The sequence below is a fragment of the Chroicocephalus ridibundus genome, chromosome 24, assembly GCF_963924245.1.
Source record: "Chroicocephalus ridibundus chromosome 24, bChrRid1.1, whole genome shotgun sequence".
NCBI classification, from domain to species: domain Eukaryota; kingdom Metazoa; phylum Chordata; class Aves; order Charadriiformes; family Laridae; genus Chroicocephalus; species Chroicocephalus ridibundus.
Genome location: NC_086307.1, coordinates 3348316 through 3369785, shown reverse-complemented (window position 1 = coordinate 3369785; position 21470 = coordinate 3348316). Strand labels below are relative to the sequence as shown.

The following is a 21470-nucleotide window of genomic DNA, read 5'->3' as shown; positions in this document are numbered from 1 at the left end:
CGCCGGCCACCAGCGAGTTCCGCCTCCCCGCCGCCTCTCGCTGGCCAGAGCGTCGCTTCCGGTGGGGCGGGAGCTTCCGGCGGGGCGGGGGTTGCGTAGCAGCGCGGCGGGGCCGGGTGGGGGGAGGCGGTGGAGGCCGCGGCCGCCTCTCAGCGTCCCGGAGCCGGCCCGGTCCCGGGCGGCGGGCGGTACGTGGGGCCGGGGTGGTTCGGGGGCGGGTGGGGGCGAAGGAGCGCCGGGGCTCGACGGGCGGAGGGCAGGATGGTGCCCGGGGTTGGGGGAGGCCCCGGGGCGGCCTTAGGGGGTCCCGAGGTGGGTGATGCGGCCCCGTGAGGGGCTTGCTGGGGGGGCGCGCTCCGTGGTTCCCCCCCGCTCAGGTTCTCGGGAAGGGCCTTGAGGGCCGCTGCGGGCCGGGGCTCGGGGAGCCGGGGCCGGACTGGTCGGAGCCCGGCGCTCCGGGGGTGCGGGGGTGGAGGCCGGGCCCGGCCGGGGCAGGGCCGCGGAGGTGGGGAGGGAGCTGCCGGGGCCGGGGGAGCACGGCTTTGGGGGCCGGCGTGAAACCCCCCCCACCCCGAGGCCGTGGGGGAAGCGATGGGGAGGAACAGGCTCGGGCGGGGGGGGACACGGCCGGGTACGGCCCCGGCGCTGCGGGGTCTTTGTGCCGGCTGAGCGGCGGCCTAGGGGAGAATCGCTTGGCTTCGGCCTCCGGTAAGGTGTCCGGTGTGTCCCTCCCACCCGCCTGTTGTGTCCCCCCCCACCGTGTCCCGAGTGGGCTCCGAGGCGCTGGCAGCGCTCGCCCTGCCTGCTGCTAAACTGTGGCCAAAAAGGTGGAGTGAAAAGCCACCCCGCCGCGGCCTGCGAAGGGGCTGGTTCCACCTGATGATGCGGCGCGGTGAATCCGCCTGGACTTCACCCGCGACTCTTCTTCTGGCAGCTTTTAAAGCAAAGGCTTTAACTGGGCTGAAAGTTGCTCCGACGACAGGTTATTCGCCGCCTCTGGGCGCTGCCGGGGTGCGGTGAGGAGTCGGGGTACGGGGAAACCCCCCCCACCCTGCACCGCCGCAGCCAGGGAAGGAGAGTGCCCGGCACAAAGGAATGTGGGGAACACGCAACTTCCCCGTTCCTGACCTTCAGAGCGCATCGCCCGGCTGCCGGGGAGGGGAGGAAGCAGAGGGAAGTCGGTAATTAAATGGGATAAGGCTTTATTTACGGCGAGGTTTCACAAAGACGCCGTGTGCTGCTGCTGCGCGTCTGGCTGCGAGCACCGGAGCTCGGCGGCAGCTCGCTTTCAGGAAGGGCCTTAGTCTTTATTAATACAGTTTTAAGTGATAAATGTAGAAAGTCTCCAAAAACGCAACAGCGTCAGATAAACTTTTTTTGGTTATAATAACAAAGCTGCTTGTGGCGGCTTCGGGGGCCGGGGTGTCATCGCGCCCAGTTCAGGGTGGCGGTAACATCCAGGGTGTTTGTGAGCTGGTTTTATCCTTGTTGCCGAGACCAGCAGATAAAACCAAAGCGGGTTTTTTTTTTTTTTTTTTTGCGATTCAGGCTTCCCTGCTGTCAATTTTTGCAACGCTAGAGCGAGCAGAGGAGTTGCGAGAAAAACTTGGATTTGTGTCAGAAGATCTTAAGGTGGCATTTGGGGAAACTATTTTTAGCAGGATTGCGTAACTTTAAAAGCTGAGACTTTACCTACTGGGCAAATGTTTCTTTCCTTGCGATCCTGCTGGGAACACCTCTCATCCTGGGTGGGTGGGGGGGGCGGGTTTGAGGCGAGCGGAGTTCTGGGCGAGGGCCGGAATTTCCGAAGCAAAGTGCCGCGGGGAGGCAACCGATGTCTCGATGAGGGGCTCGGTCGTGTTCAGCCTGTTGGGGGAGGCTGGGACACGTAAGGGCTCTCCCAGACTGGCTGGGGGCTCCAGAGAGACCCTTATTCTTCCCATTTAAATTAAAAAAAAAAAAAAAAAAAAAAAAAAAACCAACAAAAAAAAACCAAAACAAAAAAAAACCCCACCAAAATCCAAAAGGCAAGGCAGAGTAACTTTTTATGCGGTTGGAAAGCAACATAAGGAGCGGTCTGAGGTGCGGTGGTGGTTCTCTGTTATTGGGACCGGTTTGGGACCCTTGTCCCCACACAGGGGAGTGTGTATCGGCATCGGAGGCGCACAGGGCCCGCGTTGCAGGCACTCGGTGGTTTCTGCACAGTTCATTTGGCTTTTTAGGAGCGTTGCAAAGGCTCTTTGGGAAATGTAGAGTTCTCTTGAGTGGGGCTGAAGGCCTGGGTTTGTGTGTGGAGGCCGAGAGGCGTCTTCATCTGGGCCCTGAGAGGGGGTGAAGGGCTGGGCACAACCTTCCACCTCGGTTTTTACCATGCTCATCTTTCCTTCCTGTTTTTTTTTTTTATTATTTTTTTTGTTGTTTTTTTTTTTTTTTCTCCCCTGTGACTAGATCTGTCCTGTCTGACCTTATGACTCCTGCGTGGCAGCGGCCCCTGGCCCTCGAAGAACGACATTTTAAACTGTAGAAGAGGAAGGGGAAAAGATGGGCCATTGGGAGCGTCTCCCTGAAAAGAGTAAACCCAGCCCAGCCCTGCCTCTTTGCTACTTAGGGAGGAATTCTGCCGCGGAAGGTAAATCAAATACCTCTCAGAACTTTCTCTGTCTGTGCACGGGGGATGAGTTTTAAGTCCTTCCTCCACACACGTGGAGCCTCCGACACGTGAGCGGTTAGCGTTACGTTAGCAGTTTTATGGGGTGTTGCTTTATATGCGCTCTCAGCGCTTTCAGTTGGCTCCTGCCGCTAACTTTGAAGTCGTATTTATCTGAAAACTTTGGTTTTGCTCTGCTAACAAGAAAGATCTCCGTATGTCTTGACAGTCCCCGCCGTCGCAGCTGACAGTGCTGTTTTCCCAGCTCCTAGCTGCCTGATCTCTCCCCCGGCAGATTTTCCCAGATCACGGTTTAGAGATCCCAGCCTGCTGTTCACGGGTCTGTGCAGGTTCACAGCGAAGGACGCCGCTCTCGTTCTAAAGCCGTTAGAGAACCTTCATTGTAAATTAATGTCTACAGGGAAATAGCAAGATCTTCCTTAAATTTCAGAGGTTTAAAATAAGTCCTGCCAAACTGGCTTAAAAACTGCCCCTGCCTGATTTCTGTATCTCTTCTTTCACTTGGTGCTCTAGAAGGGCAGACACTGGAATTCCCAGAGCGCTCTTGAAAGAGCGAGGTTCCCTGTGACTTGTAGGGAAAGCGCTTTGTTAACAAAACCCTCTGAGGAATCCGGAGTTCTGGAAAGGCATCCTAAAAGGCTGTGGAGACAGCTGGAGGCAATGCAGAGCGAACTTCAAACGGAGCTAAAGGTAAAAGCGAGCTGTGGGTTGCGCTGCTCAACGCTCTCTGCCCGCGTCTTCTCGCTGCTCCGGCAGCTTGGGGACCGGCCAACTGCCGGGGCTGCGCAGCTTGTGTGGGCTCCTCGCGGCAGAAAACAGGAAACGCTTCTTATTGAATAGGATCCGTGCCGCTCTGCTGCGAGGATGGGATTATTCACCCGGTCTAAAGAGATCCCTCGCATCCAAGTGCCCTAGGCTGAAGGTAAAAAAGCTCTTTGGTCTTAGAATCGTAGAATGGTTTGCGTTAGAAGGGATGTTAAAGATCATCTAGTTCCAGCCCCCCTGCCGTGGGCAGGGACACCTCGCACCAGACCAGGTTGCTCAGAGCCCCGTCCAGCCTAGAATTGGTGCCGAAACCCGGGAACAAACCAGGGACCTTTAGTCTTCTCGTGTTACAATTTCCATGCGGCAGCCGCTCTGGGCTTGGACAACGCTGGTGCCGATAGTCGAAGGTGGGTCTAACCGGGAACGTGGAGATTTGGCCGGGCGGCTGTTCTGCCCCGGGCTCCTGGAATCCTCCCCTCCGCTGGGAGGAGCCGGGACCTGCCCCTGCTCTCGGTGCTGCCTCAAGGAACTTCCCAAAGATATTTTTTTTTTTTTGCTTTCCTTTCTCGAGGTGGCTGATTTTCCCCGGCAGGCTCTTCTGCCTCCAGCCTCTTTCACTTAAATCCTTTCAACTCATTACAAGCACAGAAAACGGGATGAGTTTGTTGGGTCCCAGCCGGCAGAGGCTGCAGGTTGGTTGTGCTTTTTTGGTACCGGTGGCGTTGTTTTGTGTCGTGGGGTTTGGAGGTGCTGCTGGCATTAGGCACGATGCCTGGAGGTGTTCCCGGGACTATCGGCCGGGTTTAGGCATCCCAAAGAGCGTCCCGGAATAAGGGACGGCCCTGCTGGGTGGCAGAGCCCTCGCGCCTGACTCCGCAGGGGTTAAGCAATAGGAGCTCTTCAAGGTGTTTGTCCTTCCACCAGCTCCCGAAACAGGATCTTGAACATGGGTAGGGCCTCGCGATTGATGTGTTTTCCTCCTATTATACAGCCGAGAGCGATTGTTTAACCCCGCTTTCCTTTTGATCTCGTTTGCCTGTGTGTACTCGGGCAAAAACTTCCTTTGACTTGTGAAAGGCTTTTTAGAAAAAGGGATTTTATTTTTTTTTTTAAATATCTTTTTCCTTTCTGGACGTGGGCTAATGTCAAACAGAAGATCAACACTGGAGGAAAAAAAAATCTTTATGGAAAGAGCTGTTAGATTTGTACTCCCAGTGCTTTTGGCTTTTAATTAGAAAATAACGAGTAATACTTTTATGTGTTTTGCCCGTGGCCTCTTGAATCGAAATCGCGTGTACTAAAACTTCGTGGATTACAGTCAGTCGGTCCTGAAGTCTCTGCTAACTGGTTAAAACACTTGGAAGAAACTTCTCCACCCAAGAAAAGTTTTAGGCCTGGGGGATATCAATTATTTCAGGTACGGGAGGGACGGCAGTGAGCAGGCGGAGTCCAGCGGGGTTTGCTCCTGCTGGAAAAAAAAACCCCAGTTCGGAGAAGGAATGAACGAACTCGTGTCACCAAGTTCCAAAACAAGTACATCAGCTCAACGATTATGTCGAGGCGGGTGGTAACCCTTTGAAGGATTAGTAAGCAAGAATCAAGATAGCAGTTAGTGGCGGGTAAATCAGTCCAACCCGGCCCCTTGGTGGAGTTGTTCCCTTTGAGCCTGGAGCGCGGCTCCACTGGGGCACCAGTACAGACTGGGGGACGTGTGGAATTTACCAAGTCGTGGGGCGGAACGGTCTCGCGGAGCACGAGGGTTTGCCGGGCTCTTCCTTGAAACTGTTGGGATTGATTTGCTGGCTCTTCCTGCGAGTGGAGCATAAATTGCTTTAAATTACTGTCTGCTTCCTGGGTATGAGCAACAGCAATTAGAGGCCCCGTAGATTCACGCTGGAGAGGAGGGAACGAGTCACGTTTCAGCTGAGGCCGATCAATTTTTTTGGTGGGGAGGGAGCTCTGCTGCTCCTGGTGTCATTAGTGGGATGGTTAATTAGGCACATGCCAAACAGCTGGTGGTGTGCGTGCAGGCAGAACTGGTTTGTTGTATCTGCTGCTTTTCACCAGTTATTCTTGATGGAGAAGCCGGAGTCGAGCCGGTGAAGCGACTGTCCTGGCTGCAGACCGGCACCGTCCTCTGCACCAGCGGGTTTTTAAGCTTGTGGCCCGTAAATGTCTCAAACACATGCTGAGATTCCTGGGAAAACCACTGAATCATGCAGGCTCATTCCACGCACAAGCCAGATGCCAAGAAAATGGGAAGGAGCAAAGGAAAGGGCAGAGCGATGCTGCAGATCTGATCCTGTGGCTGCCGAGGTGCTTCTCCGGAGCTCGCTGGTAGCGCCGAGCCCGGGATCGCCTGTGCCGGCTGGACTCTGGACCCCGCTCCGTTTCGGTGTTGGAAATCAGCCCCGCTCCGTCGAGCAGCGCGTAACACAAGTGGGCGCAGGCTGTAATTTCGTACCAGAAAAGTCAAGGTAATGATCAGAAAGACAGGGAAGGTCTGACACGGGTCAAGGCTATGAATGTGGCTGCTTGGAAGGGTCTGGCCAGCTCTGTGGGGCTCGACGGAGCTGCCAAAGCCAATCTGGAAACTGAGCGTTTGTTCTCCTCGCTGCCTTCGCGTTTCCGTAGCGCACGGCCCATCTAACTCCCACCCGCGCGCCTTGCTGGGCCCACAGCCCTGGCCAGAGGAGCCGTGGGGGATTCGGCAGCCAGACCCGCGCTGCTGGCGTTTCCCTTCCAAAGGGGCTACGGGATGTACGTTGTGCCGCCTCTTCCTTGCCGTTAGATCCCGATGGGGGGGGCCTGTGTCCGAGCAGAGAGCTGGGAGTTCCAGATTAGGGCAAAGTTTGGATTTGTGCTCAGCCTGGGTGCCAGCCATTCCCCGCTTCGGTTCCCTGCCAGCCTGAGCGGCGCAGGGAGGTGGCTCCGGCCAGGAATGCCCAGCGCACCCTGGGCTTCTTTCTGTCCCCCTGTACTGCCTGGCTTAGAAACTGGGTCGCTGGACAACTAGGTCAGGCAGAGGGACTCTTAGCCAGCTTTAGATTATACTGCGTGTTTGGATTCCATATTGTTCTTGTTAATCTTCAGTTTCAGACCGCTTTTCCTGTCTTGTGTGACGCTGGGGGCTGTCGTGGTGGCCAAGGGGTCCCTGATGCCCTGCGGCTGCCGAGTGGCTTTAACCTGGAGCCGGGTGGCCGTGCGCTGGGCACTCATCTCAAGTATGTGGCTTGCGGGGGCCCAGCGGGTTCGTCGCAGCTGCTGACCGCGCCGTGCTCTAAAACACACAGCCTGCAGCTGCCGGGGGTGTCGTGAGCCGCGGTGAGGGCAGGCCAGTAGTCACCCGGGCTTGGCAACCTGCCCCCGGCCAGCTGGGCTGCGCTGGCTGGGTCGCTCGCAGGAGAGGGACGGACCGTCGCGGCTCCGCACGCTGTCGCTGGGCTGGTGAAACCTCTCCCGCCGCACGGGAACAGGCTGTTGTCACCGGAGCCGGCCCTGGCTGCTGACGTGAGGGTTTCCTGTGAAACCTCCATTGTGTCAGGTCAGGAGCTGCTTTAAAGCTGCAAGGCACAGGCACAGCTTCAACACCGATGACCCCTCCGTCTTCAATCTGCTTGTCAGGCCAGGGATCCGGCTGAGCCAGAGCCCTTTTGCCTGCGTCCCGGCGCCAGCCATGACCCTGCCGAGCAGCCTCCTCGCCCGGGCTGGGGATGGAACCCAGCAGATGCCTTCAGCCGAGCGTCAGCCCCTGCGCTCCCTCCGGACAGCCACGGGGCCGCTCCTGCCGTGCGACCCTGTCCCGGTGACTGGCTGTCCCCAGCCTTCCGCTGGCAGCGGCTCTCCTTGGTGTCACCTGGGCTCCGAGACCGTCTGAAATGGATGCAGATCCTGGGCGCTGGGAGCCAGTTGCTGCAAAATTTTGACTTCTTTAAGCCTCTGGGTCACTTCTTCCCCCCCGGCCGCCCCGCTACCTGGAAACTTTCCAGCGGCAGCGAGACTGCTTCAGAAACCGTGCGGGCCCCCCCACCCCGCGATGGTCTGTATTTACTCACAGCGGGGAAACCGAGACAAAAAAGCCGGGTGCCCCAGAACACACACAGTGCAAACCAGTGAGAAGATCGCTGGTGTCCTGGCTCCCATGCTGGGCTTTAACTGCTGCAGAACAGCCCCTCTTGCATCCATATGTTGTTTTTCTCTCCTTTTCCTCCCTTCCCCCCTGCTTTCTGGTTTTAATTCTATTTCTTTTGGCTCACAAAGATGATGAAATTAGGAAAGATTATTAAAAACACCATTGCTCGCAGAACAGGTTTCTTCCGAGCGATCCCAGCTGCAAAGCGGCTCTGGTATCTGTTGGCAACACTTACGTTGGAAATAATGAGAAAATGGTGTCTTTTTTTTTTTTTTCCCTGAGAACCAGGGAAGGCCTGACGCTGGAGACTTCCAGCGCAGGCTAATTAAGTTTGATTAGTTTTGTTTGTTTGTTTTTAATTTTTTTTTTTTTTAAGGGATTCTGTCTGGTCTGCTGTGTTTCCACAGAAGGGATGGGTTTCCCTAGTGAACTGGCACCAGATGCTGGCTCAGAAGAGGGGCTGGCTGCGTGAGCCGCCCTAAGAGGGGGGCAGGCAGCGGAGCGGGCGGATGCTGCCGGTGGCTGGCGGCCCCGAGGAGGAGCTGGACACCTCTGCGTCTGAACGCAGTGCCCTGGAGTGGTCGCTACTCGTCGTCTGGCCCTTGGCTTTACTGACCGTCGTGCTCTGATTTTTCCAGGTGTGTTTTTTTTTTTTTTTTTTTTTGGCCGTGCGTTTAGTGGGTAGGTGCTGGCTCCGCTCCCGCCATCGCCTTGTTCTTGCTTTTGTCACTCATTGCTTGCCTTGGACCAGGGTGGTTTATCTCCTGAGCTCTTAGTGTGAGGGCGGAGTCGTGGCCCGCTTGGCACCGCCGTGCGGGTCCAGGGAAGGTCGGGGCCTCTCCAGCCTTCTCAGGCTCTGCCTGGCCGGGGGCCCGGGGGGTTTTGTAGCCAGCACATGGTTTACCTGGGTGAAACTCCTTCCCTTCCAGTGCTGTTGTCTGTCTCCGCTGGTCCTTGCTCGCGTTGCTCATACTGGTACTCGTCAGCTCCTGGGGGTGAGTCAGTGTCTCCCGACAGCCCGGCACGCTGTTGGCGTGGTGCAGGTGGAGGTGTCTGCTCCTGCCCTGCGTCCTGCGGCCACCAGCGCTGGTAAGATCTCGGGGAAGATGCCGCTTTCCCAGCAGAGCTGTCTGTGGCCAGGCCCTCGCCAGGGAGCCTTGCCCAGGTGTGCTGGCAGCCTTGGAAGAGCTGTTGAGGGAGGAGAGAGCGGGCTGTGGGGGTGGAAGTACAACCCTGCGAGCTCCAGATGAGTCAGCCCCCTGTGCCGGCGGAGCGGAGAGTTTCTCCGGAGCCTGGTAGATGCTGGCTTGTTCCACAGACTGCGCCTGGAGCGGTCGACCAGGCAGAAAGCTTGGCTCAGCCGGAGCGTCTGGGATCCAGCGGCTCGAACATATTGTGGCAAAAAGGAGGGAACATGTGAACATGTGCTTTGGGGGCTGTGGAACAAATCCAGGGGCTCCCATCCATGCAGACTTTTTTTTTTTTTTATCAAGGAGGAGGGGGAGCTTTTTTTTTTTTTTTTTTAAGCCTTTAATTTTCCTTTTGTCAACAGAAGAAATTTTCTTAGCAATTGAATTTTCCTCTGGGGGCAGGAAGAGTTAGTTATGGTGCTGCAAGACAGCACAGTATCACCACGGAAAACTTATCCGTGTGGTTGCTGCTGACGCGAAGGACAGGCAGATACGCTTCGGGTCAGAGGAGCCCCAGCCCTGCACGCTGTGATCCGGGGCTGCCGTTTGAAGGGTGGAGGTAAGCTCATGCCAGACAACCAAACGAAGCCCCTTTTTGCCCAAGATTTGGAGCAAAACCGCAACGCTCTGCCTATGTAGGAATGAATGTCCTCTTGCCAGAGCAGGAGCTGATGGTGATGATCTGCCTCAGCTTCTAGATGTCGTATTTGCCTCTTTTGGGGTTTTTTTGGGGAGGAGGGAAGAGCGGCACGAGTTGGGGCTCAAGACGAGATGCTGCCACTCGGTAGCAATGGGGAGCTGGGGGATGCGCCTGGCTCGGGGCTGTGCTGGCCGCGGGGCTGCTCTAACCAGCGGGGGATCGAGACACCTCCTTCCTCTTTCCTCTCCTCTGCTTCCCCAAGGGCTTGTTAGGAACCGTTGTCTGGGCTGGTGGATGCTGAGGAGGCTTTGGGTAAGTGTAGGAATGTCAAAGTGCTTTTGACTTGTTAATTACTGATCCTCTCTGATACCATCAAGCCCTTGTTGCTATGTAGATCTCTTCTGTGTTGAGCAGCGTGCAGGCACCCGAAGTCCCCAGGCCAAGAAGATGACAATCTACAAAGACAAGGCAGGAGCGTGATGAGGAGGGAAGCGGAGGGAAGGAGGGGGAAAAGTGACTTATCCCAGCTTTTCTCTGTAATTTAGGCCAAAGCCCAGTTCTGTGACTGGCCTCTGATCTGTGCCAGCTGCCCCCTCTCCCTGCCCAGCCTTGGGGAGGCTGATGGTCCTGGGGTCGAGAAGCCGTGCGTATTTGGAGAGGACAGGATTGGGAAGTTCGTTCGCTTAAATCGAGTATAATCACAGGTGGCAGTTGCTGTTTACTGCAGAAGCAATTTCCTGTTGGTTCGTCTGGGTTCCTGCTCAGCCTTCGCTCCCCTGTGTCGTGTCCTGCCCGTGTTGCAGATGCTTTGGCTCGACATCACCCTGGTACCCGGGTGCCTCTGCGAGCCCTTCCAGGAAAGGTATTTTTCTAAGCTCTTTGTGCTCTGGTTCAGCACACGATGGATCCCCCGCAGCCCGCGAATCATCGCTCTTGCTGAGTAGCACTGCGCAAGTAGGGCTTGGCTTGTATGAGCTATGCGATACCTCCTTTGGGGCAATCCTGCAGGTTGCTGAGCCCAGGGAGGAATGAGCGTGTCCAGTATCCCGCGGGGCCAGGTCGGTAATTCACCCCCGGACCTCGCAGGAGGCAGGTGGGGTTGCCAGGCCTGTCTCGAGCATTCGCAGATGCTGTCAGCTCCCCTGTTTTCACGCTAGCAGCAGGGCGCTCCTCACTTCAGTGTGCTGGCAGAGCCCCGCGGCCCATCTCTGGCAGAAGCGGGGAACAGCTGGGTTGAGGAACGAGAAGAATTCGGAGACGCTCAAACTCGTGCAGGTGCTAAAATCTTTCTGGAGGAAGTTTTGATGTGGCTTCTGTTTGGCAGATGGCAAGGCTGGCTCTCCGCGCTTGTGTTTTGCCCTCCGCTCGGCTCTTTCCTGAGGGAATGTGAAGACGTTTAGGGTCTTGCCCAGGATTATGTTGGAATTTGGAAGCTTGGAAGCAAAAGACAAAGCCGAGTTGCTGGGGGATGTGATTCTGGAGGTGCCCAGCGCGGTCCCACTTCGATCCCCGAGTGCCCGCGCAGGAGCGGGTGCTGCGTCTCCGGGCAGAAGGGGTGGGCAGGCTCTTCACGGAGCTGCTTTGCGCATCCAGAGACAACGTTGGGACGCTGGGGCAGGAGCTGGTGCCCAAGCACTGACCGAGGGAGAAAGTCGGAGCGCTCCCGGCTGCGAAGTGAAGCGTTTCGGGATGGCGGGCAGCTGCATGGGTGCTGGCAGCCAGCAGCTGTTGGTGCTGCGTCCTCCACATCCGCGTCTGCCCTTCCGGGTGGTTTGAACCCAATGTAAATGTGTCGGAGGTGCTGAGACTTGCAGCGTGAGCGGCTCACAGAGGGATGGGAAGGAATTTGGGTCCCTTCCCAGTGGAGGAGAGCAGCATCTGTCTAAAGGCGTGGGAAGGTTTAAGAGCAGCCGATGCTGGTTGCTCTGAGATCCGTTCTCCCTCCCGCCTGCAGCCGTTAATCTTGTTATCTGAATTGCAAACTCTGACACAGGGACTTTCCCCACCCCGGCCTCCGTCAGAGGAGTCTGTTGTCTGTGCCTGCTCTGTGGAAGCAAAGAACCCATCCACACGTGGAGCTGATTTATCGGCTGATTTTCCCGGTGTCCAGCGAGTTGATTAAAGTCCCTCCTTGCTGCCCTTTGCCTTGGGGAGGGTCCCGAGGGCCAACCCTGAAGCGGTGGCGTTACCTACAGCTTCCCTTTCTGCCCATCCGGCACCTTCTCTCCTCCCTTGCTGCTCTGCCTGAGCAGCCGCGGTGGTTTCCACGACCAGCTCTGCTGGGTCTGTCTGGAACCGGAGCCCTTCCAGCTGCGAAGGGCTGGCCGGGAGGTACGTGGCATTGTGCGGGAGCTCGTTGCCGCTGGCCGGGGCTTGGTGGCCACATCTGGTTGTGAAGCAGCAGGAGGGCAAGTTCCTACCTGCCCTCCAGAGCAGGTGGATGCTGCTGGGGTTTGCACAGCTGGAAGCGCTGCCACGCTGCAGTCTCCTCGCCATGCCGATGGTGGGTTCAGAGCCTCAGGTGGCGTCCACGTGCCCTCAGGCACCTCCCGGCTCCTGTTTGCCTTTGGGGTTGGGGACTCCTTTATCTGGAGTCAACGTGCAGTGTGAACCCGTACGGCCGTGGCGGTTTGTCGCCGGCTTTGATGTTGGTGAGAATGGGAGAGGAGGAACTGGCTCTTGAGGGACAAACCGCAGAGGAACCGGTAACTGCCGGGGTGTCGGGGCAGAGCTCGAGGTCGGCCTCTGGCAGAGAGCGTAAGAAATTGGTGAACGGCGTTACCCGCAAATAAGCGTCTCTGTTTTGCATCTGCTTGGCCGAGTGGGAAAGCTGCTGGAGATGGCAGCAGGGGACAATACGGGCAGCAGGCAGGTGGGGTGCCAGGAGCCAGCGGGGCCGATGTCCCCAGGGAAGGAGCCGGTTCCTCCGCAGCCGGTGTGGTGGGGCTGGGGGGTGTCTGGCTGCACCCAGGAGGGGTCCCCGGCGCCCATCCCGTTGCTCAGCCCACAGGACTGGGCTCAGGCGTTAGAGGTTCCCCTGTGCCATCCTCTCAAACCAAACAGGAGGGTGCAAAAACAGCTCCGGCAACCAGCAAGTAGAACAATTGCAGCGGGATTAGTAGTAACATGTGTGGGAGAGAAGCGATGCCAGCAGCGTGGCAAAACGGAGGAGCAGTTCAGGGCTGCCAACGCTTCCCCCTGCCCCTTCCTCCGTACGGCGCCCGGCCGTGAGCTCCAGCCGGGCCCGGGGCCACCGCAGCTGGTCGCACTGGGAGGAGGGAGCAGGGATTTGGGAACGGGGATGCTGTGAGGGTTGGGACCTGCTCTGGCCGGACACCACAGGACGCTCGGCTGCTCCTAACTGCTCCGCTTTTTCCCTCCGCAGGGTTCTGGCATCGGTGATGAGCAATGGGGTATGATGTAGCACGTTTTCAGGGGGATGTTGATGAAGACCTTATATGCCCCATCTGCAGCGGGGTCCTGGAGGAGCCGGTTCAGGTAGGTTTCTGGCTGAGCACTGACTGTGGCTACTGAAAGCCTCCGATCGCAGCTCCAGGCTTCTAGATGTCTCGATCAGATGGAGGGCGTCGCACACAGCGTGTGCGTTAGGTGAGCTCGATGGAGTCTTAACTTTCCTACTAATGGTTTAAGGCAACAGCACGGGTAAGGAGGCAGCACCAGGGATAAAACTCTGCGGTTGTGTGAGTTCTGGGGGAAATGAACTCAAGGGCTGCGTTTGGGTGACGTCCTGGGGTCAGCAAGGAGGCGGGAGGAAGGGATAAGCTTGTGTTGGGACAGGTTTCCCTCACTTTTTCATTCCTCACTCCCTCCTTAACTCTTTCTACCAAAACTCAATGCAAAAGCAAAGCTCGAAGTGAAGCCGGTGACCTTGTCCCAAGGCAGAGATGGCAGCAGCTCTGCTAAAGAATGCTAAAATCCGTCCCTTGCTTATGGCTTCATGCTTGGTTGACCCTCTCTGCTTCCCTGCACACATGCCACAGACCTGATCTGTTCTACTTGCTGCTGGGAGCCTGGCTCGGCTCCTGCTCCTCTCCCGCCACCGGCCATGGCTCGGGGGATGGACGGACACAGCCCTGGCACCAGCGCGCTGCTCTGCCCGGGCCCGGCACAGCGGGTGCTTTGAATCACAGAATGGTAGGGTGGGAAGGGCCCTCTGGAGATCATCTCCTCCAACCCCCGGCCAGAGCAGGGTCACCCAGAGCGGGTGGCACAGGAACGTGTCCAGGCGGGTTTGGGATGTCTCCAGAGACGGAGACTCCCCCACCTCTCTGGGCAGCCTCTGCCAGGGCTCTGCCACCCTCAGGGTAAAGAAGTTCTTCCTCATGTTGAGGTGGAACTTCCCATGCTCAAGTTTGTGCCCGTTACCTCTTGTCCTGTCCCCGGCACCACTGAGAAGAGCCTGGCCCCATCCTCCTGACACCCCCCTTTCAGTATTTAGAATAATAGAACTGTCAGGCTTGGAAAGGACCTTAAAGATGATCTAGTTCCAACCCCCCTGCCATGGGCAGGGACACGTCCCACTAGATCGGGTTGCTCAGAGCCCCGTCCAGCCTGGCCTTGAACACTTCCAGGGATGGGGCTTCCACCCCCTCTCTGGGCAACCTGGGCCAGGGGCTCACCGCCCTCATGGTGAAGAACTTCTTCCCAACGTCCAGTCTCAATCGACCCATCTCTAGTTTTAATCCATTCCCTCTAGTCCTACTGTTACCCGACATCCTAAAAAGTCCCTCCCCGCCTTTCTTGTGGGCCCCCCTGGGGACTGGTAGGACACTCTAAGGTCTCCTCGGAGCCGCCTTTTCTCCAGACTGAACAACCCCAACTCTCTCAGCCTGTCCCCATAGGAGAGGTGCTCCAGCCCTCTCATCATCCTCGCAGCCCTCCTCTGGACACGCTCCAGCACGTCCATCTCTCTCGTAGTATAAGCGTTGATAAGATCCCCCCCCTCAGTCGTCTTTTTTCCGGACTGAAGAGACCCAAATCCCTCGGCCTTTCTTCATCAGAGAGATGTTCCGTCCCCTCAGCATCTCGGTAGCCCTTGGTGGATCCTCTGCCTCGCTGCGGCTGCTTGGGGAGCAGGGCGTGCGGGGAGCTCCTGCTTCCGCACCTCCTTCCGCTTCCCGAAGGGCCGTTGGACGGGGCTTTCCTGTGAGCTCTGGGGTTATCGGCTCTTCCAGCGCAGCCTCCCTTCCCAGCCCTCCTCTGCCTCTCAGCGCTGGGGCTGGGGGGGCTGTGTTTGTCACTGTCCCGCCGAGCCCTGTGACTCCCGGGGGGGGGGGCGGGGGAAGTTAGTGGGGGCTTTTACAGCCCTCTCACCGCTGCTGGGCAGCATTGGAGCGGCGCAGGCTGAGCAGCGCTGGCTTCGACGTGGGACTTTGTTCCCCTGGTCCCTGCCCCTTCTCTTCAGGGTCTCTTTGCCGCCGGAGGTTGGTTGTTCCTCCGCTGGCCGAGCTGCGGCCACGTGCTGGGTAGCTCGGTACCCTCTGCCTAAATCCGGCTTCCTTTGAAATAAACCGGACTTAAAACTAAAAACTGGGCCAAGCAGAAGCGTGCGCGTAATTATTGCGATTTCATCGCTTGATAACAAACCGCGGCGCAAAAGCCGGTAAGCTGCCGGGCTGGGCATCCCCCAGAGCTGGGGCTCTGCGCCGCAGCCCCCCCTGGGCCAGGGGGCTGGGCGGGGGGGGGGTGTGTGTGCGCACGGAACGGCAAACTGTGGTAGGTAAAATCCTGTGTTGGCACCTTCCAGCTTACACCCATCCGTTAAGTCAAACAAGCTTTGATTTTTCTTTTTTTTTTTATTTTTTTAATTCTTTTTTTTTTTTTAAAAAAAGTCCATCAGCGCGTGACCGCAGCGGCAGGCCATCACACGAAACCGAGGGAAAGGTGCGGCTTTCTTAAGCAGGTTTATTTTAAATCGCCTTCGGAAGACGCGATACCCCAGCCTCCCTTGTCCCCAGGCTTTTGTCAAGGGTGTTTAAAGGATACCAGTTGGATACCGGCCCCCCAGTAGCTGGAGCTGGGCCGAGGCCATAGCTAGGCACGAGCCCTGCTCTCGGAGGAGCAAATTCCTGACGGCTTTTCCCTCCTTCCTCCCTTCCCCCAAGGTCCCTCCGCCCGGTCGAAGCGGGGCCGCCTCCACTGGTATCTCGGAGGGCTCAGGGCTGCGTTCAGCCCCAAGATTTCGGGATCTCAGCGGGGTCAGGCGCGGGCTTGTGAGGATGAAGCGCCGCAGGGAGAGCGGAGGGTCGGCTTTGTGGAGAAGAGGGGAAAACCAAAGCCTGGGAGAGCGGGACTTGGGAAAAGGCAAGGAGTGGCTGTCCCTGTGCCGGAGCCCGGCATGTGCTGCCTTGTGCCACTGGCTCGGGGACGCTGGGCTGGTCGGCTCGAGCTGCGATGCCACAGGGGCCGCACCGAAGCTCCCGAGATGGAGCGTGGATGGGTGAGCCCCAATGGCAGCGCGTGTCCTGCGACCCTCGGCGGGTAGGAGGTGGCCTGCAAGGCACCGAGCGCTGGGGGAGCAGCTCGCGGATGAGACTTGGCCCCGAGTACGTCTGACCTTCCCCTAACTCTGCGGTTCTGCTCCGTGGAAGAAAGCTCAGTGTTGGATGGAGACCTGGCGCCCGTCCCGCTCCCCCTCCCCGATCCTAACGCTCTTTCCGCTGCAGCTTGAAGGTGAGAGCGGAGCCCAGCTGTGTAAATACAGTGAAGTAACGTTCTTACCTGCCCTGGAAAAATGTTTAAATTTAGCATCCCGACCCGTCTTGCCCCCTCAGCCCTTTCAGGAGGCAGCGTGACCTGGGACGGAGCAGAGCTCTACCCGCAGGGGTCCGTGCTGTCCCCGGGAGCCGATCCCTTGGCGGGACTCCACGATCCCTTTGCGGGACTCCACGTGTCTGGGGGGGAAGAGAGCACCTTGGTGGGGGTGGGCACCCAAATTACAACCAGAGGGGAATGAAGGTGGGCACCTGCCTTTCCCAGGGAGGGGAGGGTGACTCTGCAGCAGGCTCTGGAAGGTGTCGTGCGTGGCTCTGGTCTTTCCAGGTCTGGCTTTTGGTGTCTCGTTCCCTTCTGCGGGCATCTTGTGGAACGGAGGTGCCTCTTCCCTTCGCCTTCCCTCCCCCGCGGCAGCACGTAGCTGCCCCGCGCCCCTCAAAGACTGAGAGCCTTTCTCTGGTCGAGGTCGTTCGCCACACGCAAGCCGGCCGACGCTTCCCTGCCGGGCACGAGTAACGCCTGGCTGTTCTCTGCCCCTCCGCAGGCTCCTCACTGCGAGCACGCCTTCTGCAATGCCTGCATCACCCAGTGGTTCTCCCAGCAGCAGACGTGCCCCGTGGACCGCAGCGTGGTGACCGTTGCCCACCTCCGCCCCGTCCCGCGGATCATGCGTAATATGCTCTCGAAGCTGCAGATCACTTGCGACAACGCTGTTTTCGGCTGTACGGCGGTCGTGCGACTCGACAACCTGATGTCTCACCTCAACGACTGCGAGCACAATCCAAAGCGCCCGGTGACTTGCGAGCAGGGCTGCGGGTGAGGATGGCCTTGGCGGGGCTCTGCCGCAGAGGGTGGGCAGAGCGGGGACCCCGGGCTCGGGGAGGGAAGCCCTGGCAGCCTTTTGCCGCCACGGCGCAGAGCTCTGGGGGTGGCAGGGCTTCGAAGGCCATGGTGCTGCAGAAAGGGCGGGGAAGGATTTTTAGTCCAACCCATTTCTTTTTAAGCTTGGTTCAAAGCCCCTGGCTCTTCGGCTTGTTGCTGGGGCTTGGGTATCAGTTGGCTGCTGGGAACGGGGTACTGAGGCCTTTGCGAATCCGCCCAGAGCCATTCCAGCCCCCTGGGACAAGCTCCAGCATGAGCTCTGCTCCCTCCTATGCGCTGCCGAGAGCCAGGAGCGGTGGGTGGCTGGTCTGGCCTCACCGCTCCCGGTGCCGATGTCCTTCCCACTCACGCGTTGTCAGCATCCAGCCGGGTGGTGACTGACCGGTGGCTTGGAGACTTATCGCATCTCCTGGGTGAAGTCAGAGGCTGGATCCGGCCCGTGGGCTGCCTGGTGCGGGCCCCGGTTCTCAGCCCCGCTCGCTTTGGAGGAGGAAAATCCCCATCGCCAGCTGACCTGGCGGTGCTTTGTCCCCGGAGCTCTCCCCCAGACCGTTTGGCTTGGCCCTGAGACGCGGCAGGGAGCAGCCCTTCCTCCACCTCTGGGAGGTTACGGCGCTGAGCTTCCCGGGCCTCTCGGCAAGTCCCCCGAGGCTGGGTTTGTTCTGCAGACTGTTGGCGCGCCTGCGCCAAGTGCTCTGGTGTGTAACTTTCCCTAATGTGGGGCCTCCACCTTGTGTTTTTGTTTTGTTTTGTTTTGTTTTTTTTTTCGTAACACTCCGCAGCTTGGAAATGCCCAAAGACGAGCTGCCAAACCACAACTGCATCAAGCATTTAAGGTCTGTGGTGCAGCAGCAGCAGACGAGAATCGCTGAGCTGGAGAAGACCTCGGCAGAGCACAAGCACCAGTTGGCCGAGCAGGTGGGTCCCCGGGTGCCAAGGGGCTGGCGGGGGTAACCCCGGCCGGCGGCGAGGAGCGGGCAGCCGTTTGCTCTGCCCACCCCCTGCCCCCCGCCCCAGGCAGGGCAGGGAGAAAAAAGGGAAGAAAAAAAAAAAAAAAAAAAAAAAGAAACACAAAAAACCCCAACCTTTATCTCATGGGTTGAGATAAAGAGGGTTTGATACAACAGTCACAAAGAGAAAAGAATAATAATGGTAAAAGAACATACAAAATTGTCATGCAATACCCAATGACGGGTTCCCCATCCCAAGCAGCAATCACAGATTCCTGCCCCCTGGCCAACCCCCGTTTATATGCTGGGAATGGTGTCTGTGGGATTGGGATACGCCTTTGGCCGCTTTGTCCTGCCTGCGCTCCCTCTGAGCTTCTGGGGGCAGCCGAAAAAGTCCTCGACTTACTGTAAACGTCGCTCAGCACCGACTAAACCGCCGCGTGCGTTACCAACGTTATTCTGATACTAAATCCAAAACACAGCGAGGGCCAGGGAAAACTGACAGCGGGACAAGCTGCCTCGCGGCAGGGTCCCTCCTGGGAAGGGTCAGTCCCGCCTGCCCGGACACCAAACACCAAAAAAAAAAATAGCAGCTTTGTGGCCAAAGAGAGCGGCTGCCGAGCAGCCGGGGCTGCGGCGCCCTTGCGCGGCTCCGCCGTGCAGCCGCTGGGATGGTCGCTGAGCGGCTGGCAGGGGCCGTGTGTGTCCCCTGCCGCGGCGCCGGGGTCCGGCCGCGTGACGCACAGCCGCGGTGCCGACTCGCTCTTTGCAAACCCCGGGATGTCCCGGCTCTTGCAGAAACGGGACATTCAGTTGCTGAAGGCCTACATGCGCGCCATCCGCAGCGTCAACCCCAACCTGCAGAACCTGGAGGAGACCATCGAGTACAACGAGATCCTGGAGTAAGTGCCGGGTCTCGTGCCCATCGGGGAGGAGCTGGGCAGCCCCAGGCCGGGTGTCTGACAGCTTCGCCCACGGCTTTGCCAGGGGGTGAAGCGCCTTCCGAGGCGAAGGCACGGTTTGTGGGGGAAAAAAAAAACGCTCCACAAAAGCAAGGAGGCGGTTGCGGGGCGTTCTGTGCTGGGGAGCGGCACGGGAGCCGCTTGCACAATGGGGTGGGAGCGTTTTTATTCTTCCACCTGTGTCCTGCTGCCGGATTCCTTCCTCCTCCTGAGAAAGGCCGGAGGAAGCAGCTTCGTGTCTCACTCTTTCCCCCCGCCTTTGCTCTGGGGAGGGAGTCGCAGGGCTGATGCCGCGGCCGGGTGCCGGCTGCGGGGTGGGGGGAACAGGGGAGGGGTCGGTGGGGAAGGGGAGGGTTTCCCTGGGAGCGGTTCGCCAATTTTAGTGGAAGCCACCGAAAAGGGCCAGCGCTGACCCCTTTGTCCCCCGTGTCTTTGTCACCAGGTGGGTGAACTCCCTGCAGCCGGCGCGGGTGACGCGGTGGGGGGGCATGATCTCCACGCCGGACGCGGTGCTGCAGGCCGTCATCAAACGCTCGCTGGTGGAGAGCGGCTGCCCCACGTCCATCATCAACGAGCTGATCGAAAACGCCCACGAGCGCAACTGGCCGCAGGGTCTGGCCACGCTGGAGACGCGGCAGATGAACCGGCGCTACTACGAGAACTATGTGGCCAAACGCATCCCCGGCAAACAGGCCGTGGTGGTGATGGCCTGCGAGAACCAGCACATGGGCGAGGACATGGTGCTAGAGCCGGGACTGGTGATGATATTTGCACACGGAGTGGAGGAAATCTAAGGACTTTTGGAAGAGAAACGCTTCGTGCTGACGAGGAAGAGGAGGGGGAAGGCGGAGACCCGGGGGGAAGCCGCTCAAAACTGCTGGCGTTCCCTGGGCGCCGCCACGGTTTTCTTAGGGCACTGTTCCCTCGAACTTCCCTCTTCCCAGCTGAAACGATTAAACGCCTCTGGTAAATACGACCCAAACCCTCGGCCCCGCGGCCGGCACACGCTGCCGCCCCCGCCACGTTCGCCCCTTGCAGATCGGCTTCCCCCTTCCGTGTTTTTCGAGGAGAGAAGGAGCCACCGCTCCACACGTACTGCCAGACCCTCGGCCCCCCTTTCCCGGGAGCCGCTGCCTCTCCCGGCGCCCGTCCCCTGCTCCAGCCCAAGCCCAGGGACCCAGCTCAGCTCTCGCTGCGGACAGACCCCCCCACCCTCCCCATCCCGGCAGAATCCTCCCCAGCATTCCTCTCCCTCCCTGGATTTTCCGCCTCGCTCTCCGGCATCTCTTTGCCATCGTCTCCCCAAGACCTTGTCTCCCAGCGGGCGGCACCGGGCTCCGCTCCCCCCTCCACGGGCTGGGGAAGGGGCTGTCGGCGTCGCCTCCCCCCCCACCGTGGCCCCTCCTGACCCTGTGGCCAAACCAGCTGCCAACGAGCCCCCGCTGCCACCAATGGGGGGGCTGGGCGCTGGGGACCCCCCCACCCCGCGCCCCTCTCCCTGTGCATGCCTCCCCCCGGGAGAGGCCGGACGCCGTCCTGCTCCGTGTTTGCCGGTGTTTGGCTCCGCTTTCTCTGCTCCTCCTGGTGTTACTTTTCCAGACACTCATGATTGTGGTTCTGTATCTTTTTTTTTTTTAATTGTTGTTGGGTTTTGGGGTTTTTTTGTGTACTTTTGGGCCTTTTCTCGTTTTTATTTCCCCCCTTTTATTTTATTTTTGAAGTACCGTGGGCAGGCGCCTCGAGAGCCTGGTTGCGGGGAATTTAATTTATTTGCATTTTTTTTTGTTTTGTTTTTGTTTTTTGTTTTTTTTTTGTTGTTGTTTTTTTTTTTTTTTACAATCCTTTCCCCTGCGGCCGGCGGCGGTGGTGGGGGGGCGGATTTCAGTGATCAATAAACAGTGTTTATTGCTTTATCGGTGTCTCGGGGGGGGGGTCTGCGCCTGCTCCTGAGACCCCCTGCCGGAGATGGGGGACGGGGACAGGGACGGGGGGGTGACAAAGGAGCTCAGTCCCCTGAGAAAAATGAGGGGGTTTCAGGGGTCGTGTCCCCCCCCTGGCGGGGGCCGTGGGGTCCCTCCTGTCTCTTTGTGTGGCTGAGATGGAGCAACGCCATTCCCGGGCGCTGCCGCTGCAGCTCCTTCTGCACAGGGACCCTCCCCCGGAGGGACAGGGTGCCTGGGGGGCGGCTGGGGGTCCTGGGGGGGGTCCCGCCCTGGGGGGGGGTGGGTTTGTCGCCTATACCCAGCTCTGCAGCCCCCCAATGGTGGGGTACCCCAAAAAGACTCTCACACACACACACGCCCCCAGAGCCCCGCCGTTAAAAGAGTGGGTACCGAGCGTGGGAGTCCCCCCCCCGCCCCGCGTGACCCACCCCGCGGCGGCCCCGGGAGTCCCCGCAAAATAAAAACGAAAATAAAAATAACAGAACAACCAAAAAAGAAAAAACGGAGGTAGCGTCACGGACAGGATTCGAACCTGTGCGGGGAAACCCCATTGGATTTCGAGTCCAACGCCTTAACCACTCGGCCACCGTGACTCCCGCGCCA

General features: G+C 58.7%; 1 protein-coding gene and 1 non-coding gene across 8 annotated transcripts; one reads left to right on the top strand and one right to left on the bottom strand.

Moving 5' to 3' along the window:
- The first annotated feature begins 20 nt into the window (after window positions 1-20).
- RNF41 (ring finger protein 41) lies at window positions 21-20837 on the top strand. Of its 7 annotated transcripts, XM_063359001.1 has the most exons (10): window positions 21-188; window positions 2449-2629; window positions 3182-3358; window positions 3509-3590; window positions 7973-8203; window positions 12781-12893; window positions 16675-16946; window positions 17795-17930; window positions 18761-18864; window positions 19367-20837. In XM_063359001.1, the coding sequence occupies exons 6-10, from the start codon at window positions 12804-12806 to the stop codon at window positions 19716-19718; spliced, it is 954 nt and encodes a 317-aa protein (XP_063215071.1). In that variant the 5' UTR covers window positions 21-188; window positions 2449-2629; window positions 3182-3358; window positions 3509-3590; window positions 7973-8203; window positions 12781-12803; the 3' UTR covers window positions 19719-20837. The 7 variants fall into 7 exon arrangements, with proteins under 7 accessions (XP_063215071.1, XP_063215076.1, XP_063215075.1 ...); XM_063359006.1 differs by lacking the exon at window positions 7973-8203; XM_063359004.1 differs by lacking the exons at window positions 21-188; window positions 2449-2629; window positions 3182-3358; window positions 3509-3590; window positions 7973-8203 and adding exons at window positions 9073-9314; window positions 9658-9707; window positions 9810-10257; window positions 10720-11504.
- A 541-nt stretch (window positions 20838-21378) lies between these two features.
- TRNAS-CGA (transfer RNA serine (anticodon CGA)) lies at window positions 21379-21460 on the bottom strand. Its single transcript has one exon. It is a non-coding gene; the product is annotated as a tRNA-Ser (tRNA).
- Between the last annotated feature and the right edge of the window lie 10 nt (window positions 21461-21470).